At 38.5% G+C, this 14,353-nt stretch overlaps 1 protein-coding gene across 1 annotated transcript; it reads left to right on the top strand.

Moving 5' to 3' along the window:
• The first annotated feature begins 10,017 nt into the window (after positions 1–10,017).
• On the top strand, positions 10,018–12,877 carry LOC141398489 (uncharacterized). Its single transcript, XM_073975775.1, has 2 exons — positions 10,018–10,345; positions 10,416–12,877. The coding sequence occupies exons 1-2, from the start codon at positions 10,213–10,215 to the stop codon at positions 12,875–12,877; spliced, it is 2,595 nt and encodes an 864-aa protein (XP_073831876.1). The 5' UTR covers positions 10,018–10,212.
• Positions 12,878–14,353: the final 1,476 nt, after the last annotated feature.

Here is a 14,353-nt window from a genome sequence, read left to right on the forward strand (position 1 = left end):
TTCTCTATTGAAATTGTAGTAATCTTAAAAATTATCATAAACAAGTTTCATAAAGAGGATATGTATCACCATTATTAAAAAGCAAAGATGTAAAATCAATATGAAAATTTTAAATGCTAATCTTGTTCGGAGACTGTACAAAAACAATAAATCTTGAAAAACATAAATTTTCGCGAAAATAATGTCATTTTAATGTTCACCTAATTTCTTAGTTTTCGAAAATTTACTTTTTGTTTTCAGTATGGCTTAGTTCAATCGACTGCTGCATTGGATTGGTTAATCTTACAAAGTCGAGGACGGTTATAGCAAATGTAGAAAAGAGTCTAGTTGCCGTTTATCAACATTTTTTCATAAAAAAACGATTTTCATATTTTGAGTTTTGAGCAACTTTAGGCCTATGTTTCCCCTCTGTGTGATTGCTCGATTAGAACTAATTTGGCACCTCTTTCCATATATGTGGGACCACTGTGCAACCGTCCAAATTTTTGATCTCCTAATATTTTGTCCAAATGTAGTTTTACGTCAGAAATGGTCCATATCGACTTCTCTTTAGGGTACCTCCCCCACAAAAGTTAACCATTTTTGTTTAAGTGCAGTTTAGAATCTGTTCAATGATCCTTTGGAAAATTATACCGATACTACTGCTTGTGGACCTGTTTAGGCGATAATATGTTTTCGTGGGCAAGTCCGTGCTTCCAGACATAGTGGTGACCAACTGAAATGGCTGGTGGGCTCAATATCTATATATATATATATATATATGTATATATATATATATATATATATATATATATATATATATATATATATATATATATATATATATATATATATATATATGTCGAATAACACATTTTTAAAAGTTTGCGTCAATTTGCGACTTTAAACAAATCCATTTCCAGATTACGTAATACTTCAAAATTCCGATATTTCTAATTTTTGGTTGGAAAACCATCAAAAGCTTAAACATGTAATAGACTGCATTTCTGGAAAATTTAAGGGGAGAGTCAACGAAAACTATTTGGCGGAAGTTAAAAACATAATAACTATTGCGCGCAGCAAAAGACCAGACTCGGAAACTCTATGGTACCCAACACTACTCTAATCAAATTAACATTAAATCGGATGCAAATATATGTGGGAGCTATATTTAAATCTGAACTAATTATAACAAAAAATTGAAGGCTTCTCTCTTGTCTGAATTCGGCCAGAAGTTCCGAATTTCATCCCGATCGGACTTATTTTACGAATTTGGTGTACAGTAAACATCAAATGGGATGAAAAATGTGTATGGGAGATACATATATCCCAATCTAAATCGACATACCATGGCAAATTTATTTCTGGTCCGAATTCCGTAATTTTCCAGAATTTTCCTGTTTGGCCCATCAATTACATGAAATCGGGCGAACATATATATGGGAGCTATATTTGCACAGATTTCGATATGATTTGGCAAACATTTTTCTAGGTGTAATTTCATATATAGCCTGACTGGCGCATACCTAAAACTGGCGTATAAAAAATCTATATCCAAATCTGAACCAATTTCTATATAATCAATCCTTTTTCTAGACCTAATTCCGTCACACATTATAAATTAATCAAAATTGGAAATAAGATTGTAGCACCAAATACCTAAAATCGGCCGAAAATATATATGGGAGCTATATTCAAATCTGAACAAATTTGAATATAACTTGGCAAACTTATTTCTAGGACGAATTCCGTCACATTTTTCAAATTTAATCAGAATTGGACAGAATTTGCGTGTTTGCTATATATGAACCGATATTCACCAAATTCTACACGGAATTTTGAAGGTCTAGCTTGCCACTGTGAGTTCTTGCCTGAAAACCCTGGCTGGCCCCACAGTGCAGTGCAGTGATTAACACTCTGGTAAAATTTGAGGACCTCATTCTGACTCCTAAATATCTCGGGTTTTTTTCTGCTCTTTATTCTTCTTTCTGACAATACTCTTCTCTTTTCTCCTCCTCCCCCGTTATTTTGTTTTGACACTTCGGGTTGCTCTGTATGCAGCGTTCTTCTGCCTCTGTAGCTTTACGACAAACCTGCTAGTACTATGCATTTTTAGATGGTGGTAAGTCCTGTCGAAATGGGAAATGTTGTAGAAGATTTTCACAGCTACAATATTTTCTTTAGTCCCATTTCGATAGGACTTGCCGCCTACAAGTAAAATTCTGAAAATCTAAACATTTTAAAATCCCTCCTGCGATTTTTTCTTATTTTTGGATTTTTTCATCTATGAACATTGCCGTTTCAGAATCTACAAAAACTTCCCAGGTGTAAGCGGTTTTCACTTAAAGTTAGTTAAGGGCATGGTGCATGACATTGTTTTATAAGGAGGCGATACAGTCTGTGCATTGTCCCAATTTGAACTTCTATATCTCAAAAATGGTAAAACCTACGTAAATACCATTAGGGCCAATCTTGTAGAAAATTTTCACTGCTACAACATTTTCTTAAGTCCCATTACGATAGAGCTTGCGTTTTCCAAGCAAAACTGTGAAAACATAAAAAACCGCTAAAAATGTGAACTTTGGCCGCGATTTATTTGAAAATCCCTCCGGCGATTTCTTTGGTTTTTTTTCATCTATGAATATTGTAGTTTCAGAATCCGCAAAAACTTCCCAGGTGTAAGCACCTTTCATTTAAATTTAGTTAAGGCGCACCTGGTATTTTATTTAAAATTTTAGCATTCAAATCTCCTAGAACATTCCCAATGTCATGGTCAGGTCACCTGTGATATGCTCCATCCAGGCGCTAGTAGAATATATCATTGATCTATTTTTTCTCTTCCGTGCTTTCTTACGAATTGTGGCAATTCTCTCATCAACCGGAGAGGTTTTTAATCCTCCTCAGGGCAGCTATAATACAATGCGTAATTGGTAGTGATCTTTACGTTTGTCCGATTCCATAGCACTTCGTACTTACCAAGCTCATCCGCCAGTGTGCAAATTTCACCCACTCTGTAGTCCGGACTAGATGCAGATTACCAGATAATGGTCCTTAACCCCCGTTTGCGGGGGTCGTCTAATTTTGAGGGGTTCGTTACTTTTCTTTATCTTTGTTTTTCATAGTACGATGTTGTTTTGTAGGGTCGGTTACTAGCCCCTCGCTCAACCCAAGTTTTTATCGCACTTATGGGTGTTAGCTCACTACCTCTAAAGGCAGCTCCCAGGTGACACCATGGGGAGGTCAGTGTCTAATTGAGATGAAAAAGGGACCACGATAAGTCCTCGGCTTTGCAATGTTAAAGCCGGTCAATATTACAATAACTTCGGTACGAGTATATGACAAAGGCATTGTCAGAGAAGCGACTTCCACGCCTGTTGTGCTGACGAGCTGCGGCTTTCCTTTTCATTTGCAAAACATCCTCGATTATTATGCTCAATTCTAACGAGAAATTAATTAAATTTAAAAATTATTGTTTTCTTTTCTACTGAATTTTATTTATTTAACATAACTAATTGCTAGCAAAAACATCGTATGTGCGCGTGTGCGTCATATTGCCTACTTTAATAGCTAAGACCGATTTATTCAACAATTTATGCTCAGTTTTCATTTTGGAGTAAAATGTGCACAAAACCGTTTAAGAGGAAATTAGTCACCAAAATTATGTGAGCGTTTATTAAAAATATTTTGTAAATTAAATGCCACCACTAAAATATACATACATATGAATGACTTTCTGAAATATTTTAATATTTAATTCCATTTAAAGATAAACGAAATTTTTTAACGATTTAAGCAAATTGGTTGATCCAAGTCAATTTTTGATAAATTATGAATAAATTTCGCAGAAATATTTATTGGCAAATGTCAAATTTGCAGGAAATTGAAAAAAAAAAAAACGGTTAGAAAGCGCTGCAGATCAACGTTATATTTTTTGACCTGACACGCTTTCACGTCCGCTAATCATGCATGACACTAGTACTGCGAATTTTAGGGGGTCACATTCCAAAAAAAATAGAACTTAACCTTTGTTGCTGATGTTGTTGTGCAAATTAAAAAAATAAAAAAAAACAAATTAGCAAAACTTTCACTAAATTGAGAAATACTACCTGTTGCGGGTCTGCATGTACTTACATTCCTTTGAGTAGATATGGGGGTGCTAATCAAAGCAAAGGATTTATTGTAATACATTATTGTTTTGATAAAACATGATTTATTTAATTGTTGATGTTTATAAGACTCTCTTTCTCTCGCAATAAAACACAAATTCGTTCTCTTGATACAAATGAGTAGTTTGTGTTACACTGTGAGAAATATGTTGTTTGTTCCATAGTCCATATCTCAAAAAAAAAAACATTGTTCCACAACATACCATACGGGACAAGGGAGACTTCTCTCATATCAATGAGTGCACCCCGATTCATATTTAGCTCAATGATATAGGACCTACTGTTTATCGCCGAGTCCGAACGGCGTGTCTCAAGACACCACTTGTGGAGAAGTTTTTCAAGGCTGAAATACTCAGAAAATGTCGCCAACATTACTGAGGGGTATTTTGCCACCGTTGAAAAATGTTTGATGTTGCCTGGCCGGGGAATCGAACCCACGACCTTCTGCGTGCAAGGCGGGCGTACATACCATTGCACCACGGTGGCACCCATAGTCCATATCTACATTAGGCAATTTTCTTTGTGGCAATTATCACTTTGATGGAGAGAGAGAGAGGCATATGGTAACCTTTGCCTCTCAACACCCTCTCTCACCGACTAACTAAGAATTGCCGCAAGGAAAATCGAATAATGTAGATATGTCCATATACCGGTATATCTACATTTTATTCCACTTTTGAAAACATTTAAGACAAGGAATAAATATTTATAGCATTACGATTTATTCGAGAATTCTACATCGACTTGGGACTACAGTACATATTACAGCGGGTAAAATAGGACTCAACGCAGAAAATGGCAAACATGGAAGGATGAAAAAGTTTCGATGACTGTGATGCAGAATCGTTAAAGATAACTTTGTTACTGACTATCGGACTGAAATTCCTGAAATTCCACTAACCGGATTTTTATAGTACGTTTTAGTAGTCGTAAAGCAACCTACGAAGTCGTTATGTCGTGTATCACACAATTTTGTGAATTTTGAAGGTTTTAGCTACCTTATCGCAAATCTCAAAGGTTTGGCTATTATATGTAAAAATATCCAAAAAACGTCAATAAAAAACTTCAAGCCAAAATCGGGAGACTCGATTTTCACCGTAGACATATGGTCTAGTGGACTTTTTTGCTCAGTCCAAACCCAGGAATCAGAAACGCGAAGGGCCCATTAAGGTTTTCAAATCGCCCAGGCCTAGTATTGATACTCTCCGACTTTCGGAATTTTGAAGGTTTTAACTGCATTATCCCACTGAAATAGCTGATATTTGGTATTTAGTCTTTGCCTGGGCTATAAAACCTTTCTCCAGAAATTTGCCGTTGCATGTTAACGTTTTGATATAGCCCCACATAAAACTTAACCACCCGTTTTGAGTAATTTTGATTTCTTAGTCAATTATCCCATCGAAATGGCTTAAATTTGGTATGTAGTCGCCGCTTGAGCTACAAAATTTTTCTCCAGAATTTGTCAGTGCAGCTCAACGTTTTGATATAGCATGCATAGAACCGTACACTCCCATTTTGGACATTTTTAAACTTTTATCTCCATTATCCCACTGAAATGCCTGACATTTAGAATATTGGTAGGACACTTAAAAACTTTTCTCAAGAAATTTGTCGTTCTGATATATCCGTTCCGATTCTAGGAATTTTTAAGGTTTGAACTACAGTATACAACTGAAATAGCAGACATTTGGTATTTAGTTTTCGATTGGGCTACAAAACTTTTCCCTAGAAATTTATCGCAGCAGATCAACTTTCTGATACAGCCCCCATAGAACGGTACCTCGCGATTTTGGGAATTGGTAAGGTCTTAGCCACATTATCCGACAGAAATATCTGAAATTTGGCATAAAACAATTCCCGCAGCTCCGCGTTTTTATATACCCGCGAACAGTAGCCCCCAAATTTCCATATTATTAAGTCTCCGTTGGAGCAGAGAATTATCGGTATAGGTCCACGTTTTAGTGTAGCCTCTGTAAAACAGTACCGCCCGATTTTAGGCTGAATTCAGAAGGTGTGCAAAGTTGGGCTAGGCGGAAATTTACGCTGTTTATACTTGGTAAAGTTTCATTCACATCTACAGCCCGGATGAAGTTAACGCTGTTTTTACTTGTTTCTTATGAGCAAGCAACAACCACGGGACCACATAGACACCCCTTACCAAGAAGGCACTATTCTTTATCCTTCGATGTATTTTTTCAATGGTTTTATGACTACCATTAGGTCAATCACCCCGTATGTCTTATGGCCGAAACACTTTATGTATCACTTGTTCTCTCCATCGAAACCGTGGCCTGCCAGTTCTGCGTGTATCGCTATGTGGCCTGAATTTAAACGCCTTTTTAGCGGGTTAGTCATCACTCATTCTTATGATATGGCCTAGCCAATGCGGTCGTTGCATCTCGATACGCTTATCTGTACTTATGTCGTTGTATAGCAGATACAGCTCGTGGTTCATACGACGTCGATATTCACAGTCAACGCATATTGGCCCGTAGATCTTACGAAGAATTTTTCTCTCAAACACTCCAAGCACTGCCTTATCTGCTTGCGCAAGTACCCAGGCTTCGGAATCATACATTAGCACAGCTAGTATCAGTGTTTTGTAAAGCCTTGTTTTTGTTTGACAAGATGCGGCCTTGTTTTTAAACTGCTTACTTAATCCAAAGTAGCATCTGGTGGCCAAAACAATTCTTCTCTTTATTTCACAACTGTTTTGCTTGTTGTGTTTATAGCGGTGCCGGGGTAGACGAAGTCTTTTACTACCTCAAAATTATAGGAACCAACTTGCCCTGTTGGTACCAGCTCTATGGGCGCATTGCACGTTGACACCATCAACTGTTTTTCGCCGTTTACTGCCAGACCCACTTTGCTGATCCTCCTTTGACCTTCTTAAAGGCATCAGTTAGTTCCTTTACTCATCGCCACATGATGTTAATGTCATCAGCACGAGCAAGTAACATGTGGCTGTTGCTGTATATTGTGCCATTTCTTTTGACATTTGCATTTCGTATAACCTTTTCCAGCAGGATGTTGAACAGGTCACACGAAATGCTGTCGCCTTGTCTTAAACCTCTTTTGGCACTGAATTGTTCGGAGAGGTCTTTCCTATTTTATCTGAGGACTTAGTATCAGTTAAAATCATCTTACAAATCCGAATGAGCTTTGCGGGGATACCAAATTCAGACATGGAGTGAAATACCTTTGGGCGTAGGGGGCTGTCGAAGGCTGCCTTACACTCGACAAAATGGTGGTAGGTATCGATCGGCATCGCTTGGGTCTTTTCCAGGATTTACCGCAGGATAAATATCTAGTCAATGGTGGACTTGCCAGGTCTAAAGACGCATTTGTATGGTCCAATTATTTTATTGACCATTAGCTTTAGTCGTTCGTATAATATCCCTGACACTTTCTTGTGGACGGGACATAGGATACTCAGGTTCCAATCGTCGGGTACGCGTTCTTCCTGCCAGATGGTGCTAACTAGCTGACGTATACACCTTATCAGCATGTCGCTTCCGGTTTTGAACAGCTCGGCTGGTAAGCCATCGGCTCCTGCTGCCTTATTATTCTTTAGCCGGTTTATTGCTGACTTTAGCTCATCTTGGCTGGGCGGTATACATTCAATACCATCTTCTGGGATTGGATCTGTGGTATCTTCGTAGTCTTCGCTACTATTGGACATCAACAGTTTGGAAAAATGCTTTTTTCATATCCTAAGCACACTATCTGTATCAGTTACCAAATTACCTTGCTGGAGTTACCGTTACCAAATTACAGGACGATGTGCCTGTACTAAAGCCATCAGTTTGATGTAGAACTTTCGGACTTCATTCTGGCTCCTGTACATCTCGATTTGTTCACACTCTCGCCTTTCCATTTCTCTCTTTTTCCTTCGGAGAAGACGTTTCTTTTCTCTCCTTTTCTCCTGATACCACTCTCGTGCGCTACGCGTTGCTACTGATTGTAGAGTAGCCCTACATGCTGCATTTTTCCCATCGGTAGCAGCTCCTTGGTGGAGGACTCTGGTATCCAAGTATGGATTTTGCGGCTGTTTGCATGGAATGGACAATACTCTGCCATTGTGCTGATATGTTATCGGGACGTTGAATGCTTTGATTATGCAATTGGGCCAATTGAGTAGAATATGCTGTGGTATGATGTTGTCATTGCATCTTACCGATGTCTAACTTTCGTACTTTATTCGCTACGTTTAACCAGGTATGTACCTTTGCTGCAACAAGGTAGTGGTCCGAGTCTATGTTTGCTCCTCGGAACGAACGTACTTCCAACACGCTCGATGAATGTCTCCCATCTACCACAACGTGATCAACTTGATTTCAAGTTTTCTGATCCGGAGACAGCCAGGTGCCTGGTGCTGCTAACTACCATGTTTTTGCCGCTGCCTCATTCCGCTGTCTGATGTTTCACTGTGTAGACTGAATTTCCCGACTGTTGGGCCAAAGATATTCTCCTTTCAAATTTTGTCATTAAATCGCCTAGAATAATTTTAATGTCATGTGCAGGACAACGGTCGTATGTTTCTTCTAAGCATTCATAGAACATATATTTGGTCTGTTCGTCTTTGTCTTCGGTTGGAGCATGAGCGCAGATAAAGCTAATGTTGGAGAATTTTGCTTTTATCCGTATTGTAGCAAGTCTTCCATTCCTTGGGGTGAAGCTGGAGACCAGATGTTTTAACTTCCGACTAACTACAAATCCGGAGACATACTCATGCTTAGTGTCATGGCAGCTATAATGCAGTGCGTCACCTTTAGGTGTTGTTGTGAGGGGGTCGTCAACTTTAGAGGGGTTTGTTTTTCTTTTCAGATGATTATGTTGTATACAAACCACCCACCTATAATAACCTCAAGATTGCAATAAGTTGCCTAACGAATAAGAGAGCAGCAGTTGCCTATAGTTTACAGCTGTTCAATACTGAGGGAACGCGCTGATAAGGTATACATATCACCTAATTATTACAACCTGATAAGACCAATTCATAGAGAATGATTGCAACTCGAATAAACTATAACCCTTTGACCAAAAAGGATGAGAAGGAACATACTACGGGAACGACTAAAACCTGCCGTCAACGAAATAATTGGGCCGGTTGACCATATCTTCGCCAATCTATGGAAATAATGGAATAAATAGGAAATAATGACGAAAACGAACCACTAATGACAGTCAACCCATCTAGTACATCACCATACCCAGGATTCAATTGGGTATTTTAATTCTAAGCAATGTGGTTGGATTTTAAATACTTCCAATAGTGTCCCAGATAAAATTACAACAATCAGTGTTTTAATATGTTCTTATTAAAAAATGCTAATCAGAATATTTAACCCTTCGTCGACTGCGATAACTTGTTGACAAATGTTGACTTTATCAGAAACAAGCTCAAACTTGATATCCAAAATAGCTGCAGATAACGATCTTTAGGCATATTAGAATGTTATTTAAAATTGTATATACAAATTAATGTCAGTTATTTAATGCACCTCTTAGGTCGTAACAGCTCAACTCGAAAGAGAATAAAATGTTTTCCCTCAAACCTTTCAACAGTTTTCCCCTTTTTTCACAGTGTACACCAATTTGCCAAGAATATATTATCGAGGTGAAGTTAGATATGAAGAATATTAGCAGCGTTACTGTTGACCCGTATGTAACACGCACATCATCTGTGTATCTTAACATTAGCATCAGCTAATCAAACGCTACGTTCACAGTTGGGTCGTTAGCCGGCAACATCATCACCAAAAAGAAGAGGGCAAAAAAGATCGCCGAGTCGAATAACAACAAAAGTAAACGCAAAATAAAAAGCACAGGTTTGCTGTTCGCTCGAACAGTTCAAATTGTGTATCGCGTGTCAAAACAAGTGTCAGTCAGATAGTGTGAGGTGTGCGTGTGTGCTTGAAGACCAAAAAGAACACCGAGTATAAAACCGAGGTGATAACAAACAATTGAACCAGTGATTACAAATAATGTTCAGACTGCCCTCGTACTGAGCAGATAAAATAATAGAGTGCGAGAGTGTGTGTTTGCGAGTGCGTTAAACAAAATAATGAATAAAAATTTTAGCCTTTTCACCTGGGCAGTGATTGCCCTGGTTCTAAGTTGCGGGTGTGCAGCATATCCCACTGAAAGTGATGTGGAGGAGTCAACTGAATCACCCATTGCCGATATGGCCTTGGTGGGTAAGTAAACGACAAGTGACATTTACAATAGATTTTCAGAATTTTCTTAATCCCATTGAATTTTTTCCAGACACTACAATGAAGGACAGTAAAACTGAATCTCAGGCCAAGGAAAGTGGCAAACAACAGTCCATGATGGCTGATAGCGCCAAACCTCAAACAATTGCTGACTTTGTAATTCATCCCTTGATTGCATTGAAACCAAGAACCCCTGAAGATCCAATGGCTGAAGGCAAACAAGCTGGCAGCACCACTACCCCAGCCCCTTGGCAGTTGTTTGGCTTTAATCCTGCCCAAAGTTTGGGTTCATCTGTATCCTCCCTGGCTGGTACTGTTACCGGTTGGTTGGGCAATCGTATTCAAATTCCCGGTTTAATTGAAACACCTGTTGCCGAGAGCACTACAACAACAACCACTACAACTCCACGTCCCGATGTCATTGTCAGAGTCCAACACAGACCAACTACTCGTAGACCTTTGATGAACAATAATATTCCCAATCGTCCACATCGTTTCAGTGACAATGGTGGCTACGACTCCGAAGAATACTACGATGAATACGACAACGATTATGATTCCGATTATGATAACAACTTTGACAAAAACGATGATGACTTTGAACGTGGCGATGATGACTTTGACAATGAAGATGATGATGAAGGTTTCGAGGATGACGAAGAACAAGAGGAGGAGGAGGAAGAAGAAGATGATGAAGAACGTCCAGTACGCAAACGCCGTCCTAGCAGTAGTAGCAGCAGTATCAACAAAAACAAGAAGAACAAGAAGAAGAGTGAACAAAAGAAACGCAAGTCCACCAAAGTTCGCAATGAGAAACGTAGACGTCCCGTGAAGGAAGAAAGCGAAGAAGAGTTTGATGACGACGAGGATTCTGAACTTGAAGATTTGATTGAGGACTATGAAGATGCCATCAATAATGACTTCTTCTATGGCAAAGGCCACGCCTCCACCAAACGTTCTCAAAATCAGCAAGGCTTCATCCAGTTTGGACAACAAAATTTGATTGATCAAATTCGCCAATTGACTAGAGGACAATCTGCTGTCGAATCTGGATCCAGTGTACGCAAAGGTTCCACAACGAAACAAAATCGCCCCCAAGCCACACTGATTATTAACCGCAATGGTCAGACGGTATTCATAGGTCCCGAACCCGTGGAATTGGCCCCACTTAACAACAATAAGGTCTCACAGACCTCAACAGCATCTACTTCCTCCAATCGTCGTCCTGGCTACAATTATCCACAACCACCAATGACAGTGCCTTTGAGACGTAAAGGTCAACCCACCCAATACATTACCATTCCCTGGAGTCAATTGGGCATTTCAACCCCCAGCAATGTGGTTTCTGTCACCGATGGTATCCAGACACAACCCTTGATTTTGAATATTCCCCAAAGTGCGTTGCAGGCCATGCAAAACCCAAGACCCAACAAAAATAGGCAACCCATAATTACCTCTGATGCTGTGCCCCTGTTGGCCGAAGCTTCTTTGATGGATGTTTTCAAGCCACCACAAATCCCCCCAGCACGTACACCCTCTGCTACCAGGAACACATTTAAGACCACGTCCACTTCATCTTCCGTGAAGCCAGTAATTATTACTACCAAAACCAAGCAACGTATTCGCCCCGGTACAATTGTAGAGAAAGCTCCTGAAATGAATGAAATGGAAAGCCAAAAGGAGTCCAACATGGAAGAACAACAAGAGATGAATCAGGGACAAGAACAACAACAAGAGCAAACTCAAACCCAATTCATTGTCATTGGCGAAGATGGTGAGCCAGGATTGGGTCGCAGTGCTTATGGTCATTTTGGTGATGCTCGTAAATATAAACAATACAATCCCTATTTCCAAATTATCCAAGGACAACCTATTAATTTGCGTAGAGGACGTGATTTGGAGGTTAGCGGTGAAATGAAAGCGGAAGAGCCAGTTATGATGAAAGAACCAGAGATGATGATGATGGAGGAAGAACCAGTCATGAAGGAGGAATCTGAAATGATGATGGAAGAACCTGTTATGATGATGGAAGAACCAGTCATGAAGGATGAACCTGCCATGAAGACGGAGCAAGTTATGGTTGAAGAACCAGTTATGATGGAAGAAAAACAGGTTCCAGTAGAAAAGAGAGAAGTTATGATGATGGAAGAACCTGCCATGATGATGGAAGAACCCGTAATGAAGGAAGAACCAGCCATGATGGAAGACAAACAAGTTCCAGTAGAAAAGAGAGAAGTCATGATGATGGATGAACCAGTTATGATGATGGAGGAACCAGTCATGAACGAAGACGAAGAACCTGCCATGATCACAGAACCAAAGATGATGGAAGAACCCATCATGATGGAATCTGCAACTCCCACAGAAAAGCAAGACCTGATGGAAGAGCCTGTCATGAAAGAGACACCAAAAGAAGCTGCCATGATGCAAAATTCCGAACAATTAATACCCGTACAAGTTGTAACTGAAGCCGAGGCTGAAAGTCCCAAACCAGAAGAAGCCAAAGCTGAATAGTTAGAGATATTTCTTTAATTTAAGGAAATACAATTTTAAGTACGATTGATTAAGGATATTTAATGATAAGAAGTATTAACGATAAAAAATAATAATTTTGAAAACCAAAAATAAGCGTTTTTTTATTGCAAGCGGGACAAATTTAATTGGCAAATGGATGTTTAGAGTAACCAAAGTAGGGCTTTTGGAGCCGCAATTTTTTATGTAGACATTAGTGATGCAACACAGACAGGGTAGTATCATTATAGTCTTCTAATCACTGACACCAAATTGGTGGTATATAACATTATTTTTACTTTGAAGACCATCAAACGGTCAAAACCATTTTTTTTTCTATTCGCGTTGTTCTATTTAGGTTAATTTTATGCTATGGAATTATTGAAATTCATTTTTTTTGCAAAAATTTTCATAATTAATGCAAATATTTTGAAGTTTTCGCAAAAAATACTAATTAGCAAAATGCCTCGAGCATTGACCTTTTTCATTGGCAAATTTCTCCACATCTGACCTCCAGCTGAACTTTCTTTTAAAAGGTTTCAACATCAATAACCCGTAGGTGAGCAACTAATTTATGCTTATTTACAAAAAGCAAACAGCTAATCAAAATATCTTCGAAATATTAGTAAAAACGCTTTGTAAGGCTATGAATTAACAAACACACAATAAAGAAATACCGTGAAAAATTCAATATTTCTAAGAAACCGGTAACAAAAACAATGTGCTTTATCTCAGCCGTTAGAAACAACGGTATCAACGCCAACAACAAAATGTCTGGTCATAAGTGGTGGGTTCACGCATAACCAACCTCTCATCATATCACAGATATGATGGTTATCATAATGGGCGCTGTTGTTGTGGCTGCTCGTTTGAAATTATTTAAATTAGGTTGGATACAGCAGCACTTGATTAATGATGAGAGGCGATTTCAACGCAAACTCATTCGCTTCCCCTGCTCCACCTTTAGCTTCGTGTGTTTTGTAAAATATTTGCCATACAAAACGGATTGTTGACCCCCGTATTGTGTGACACCAACAAAAAAATAGCTTAAGAAATAATCATAACGGTAAAGTGTTATTTTGCGGCTGGCTAACACGCTTAGAATATGTGTCAGCCAGTATGCATGATCACAATCATTATAAAGACATTTTGTGTTGTTCTGAAGAATATTTGCCCTTTTCGCGAAAGCTGATCATCACTTCAGTCATACTCGTAGTCATCTGTGAGTAGATCATCTAACAGAACTTCATTCAAAAAAAAAAAAAACAAAAACAGAAATTTTAAAGAAATACAATACAACTCAATACATTTCTGATTATTTATTACCTCTTTTGGCAATAAAATGTTTTTTTTACAAGAAAAGGTGTAAAGACCTATTCATTACACCAAATTAAATCCATCACCTTTTATCTTTTAATTTACATAAGAAAGATGTTAAAAGCCTAAATATGAATGTGAAAGTTAATATTTTGTTTGGGC

The sequence above is a fragment of the Musca autumnalis genome, unplaced genomic scaffold, assembly GCF_047663935.1.
Source record: "Musca autumnalis isolate F117 unplaced genomic scaffold, ASM4766393v1 scaffold_3, whole genome shotgun sequence".
NCBI lineage: Eukaryota > Metazoa > Arthropoda > Insecta > Diptera > Muscidae > Musca > Musca autumnalis.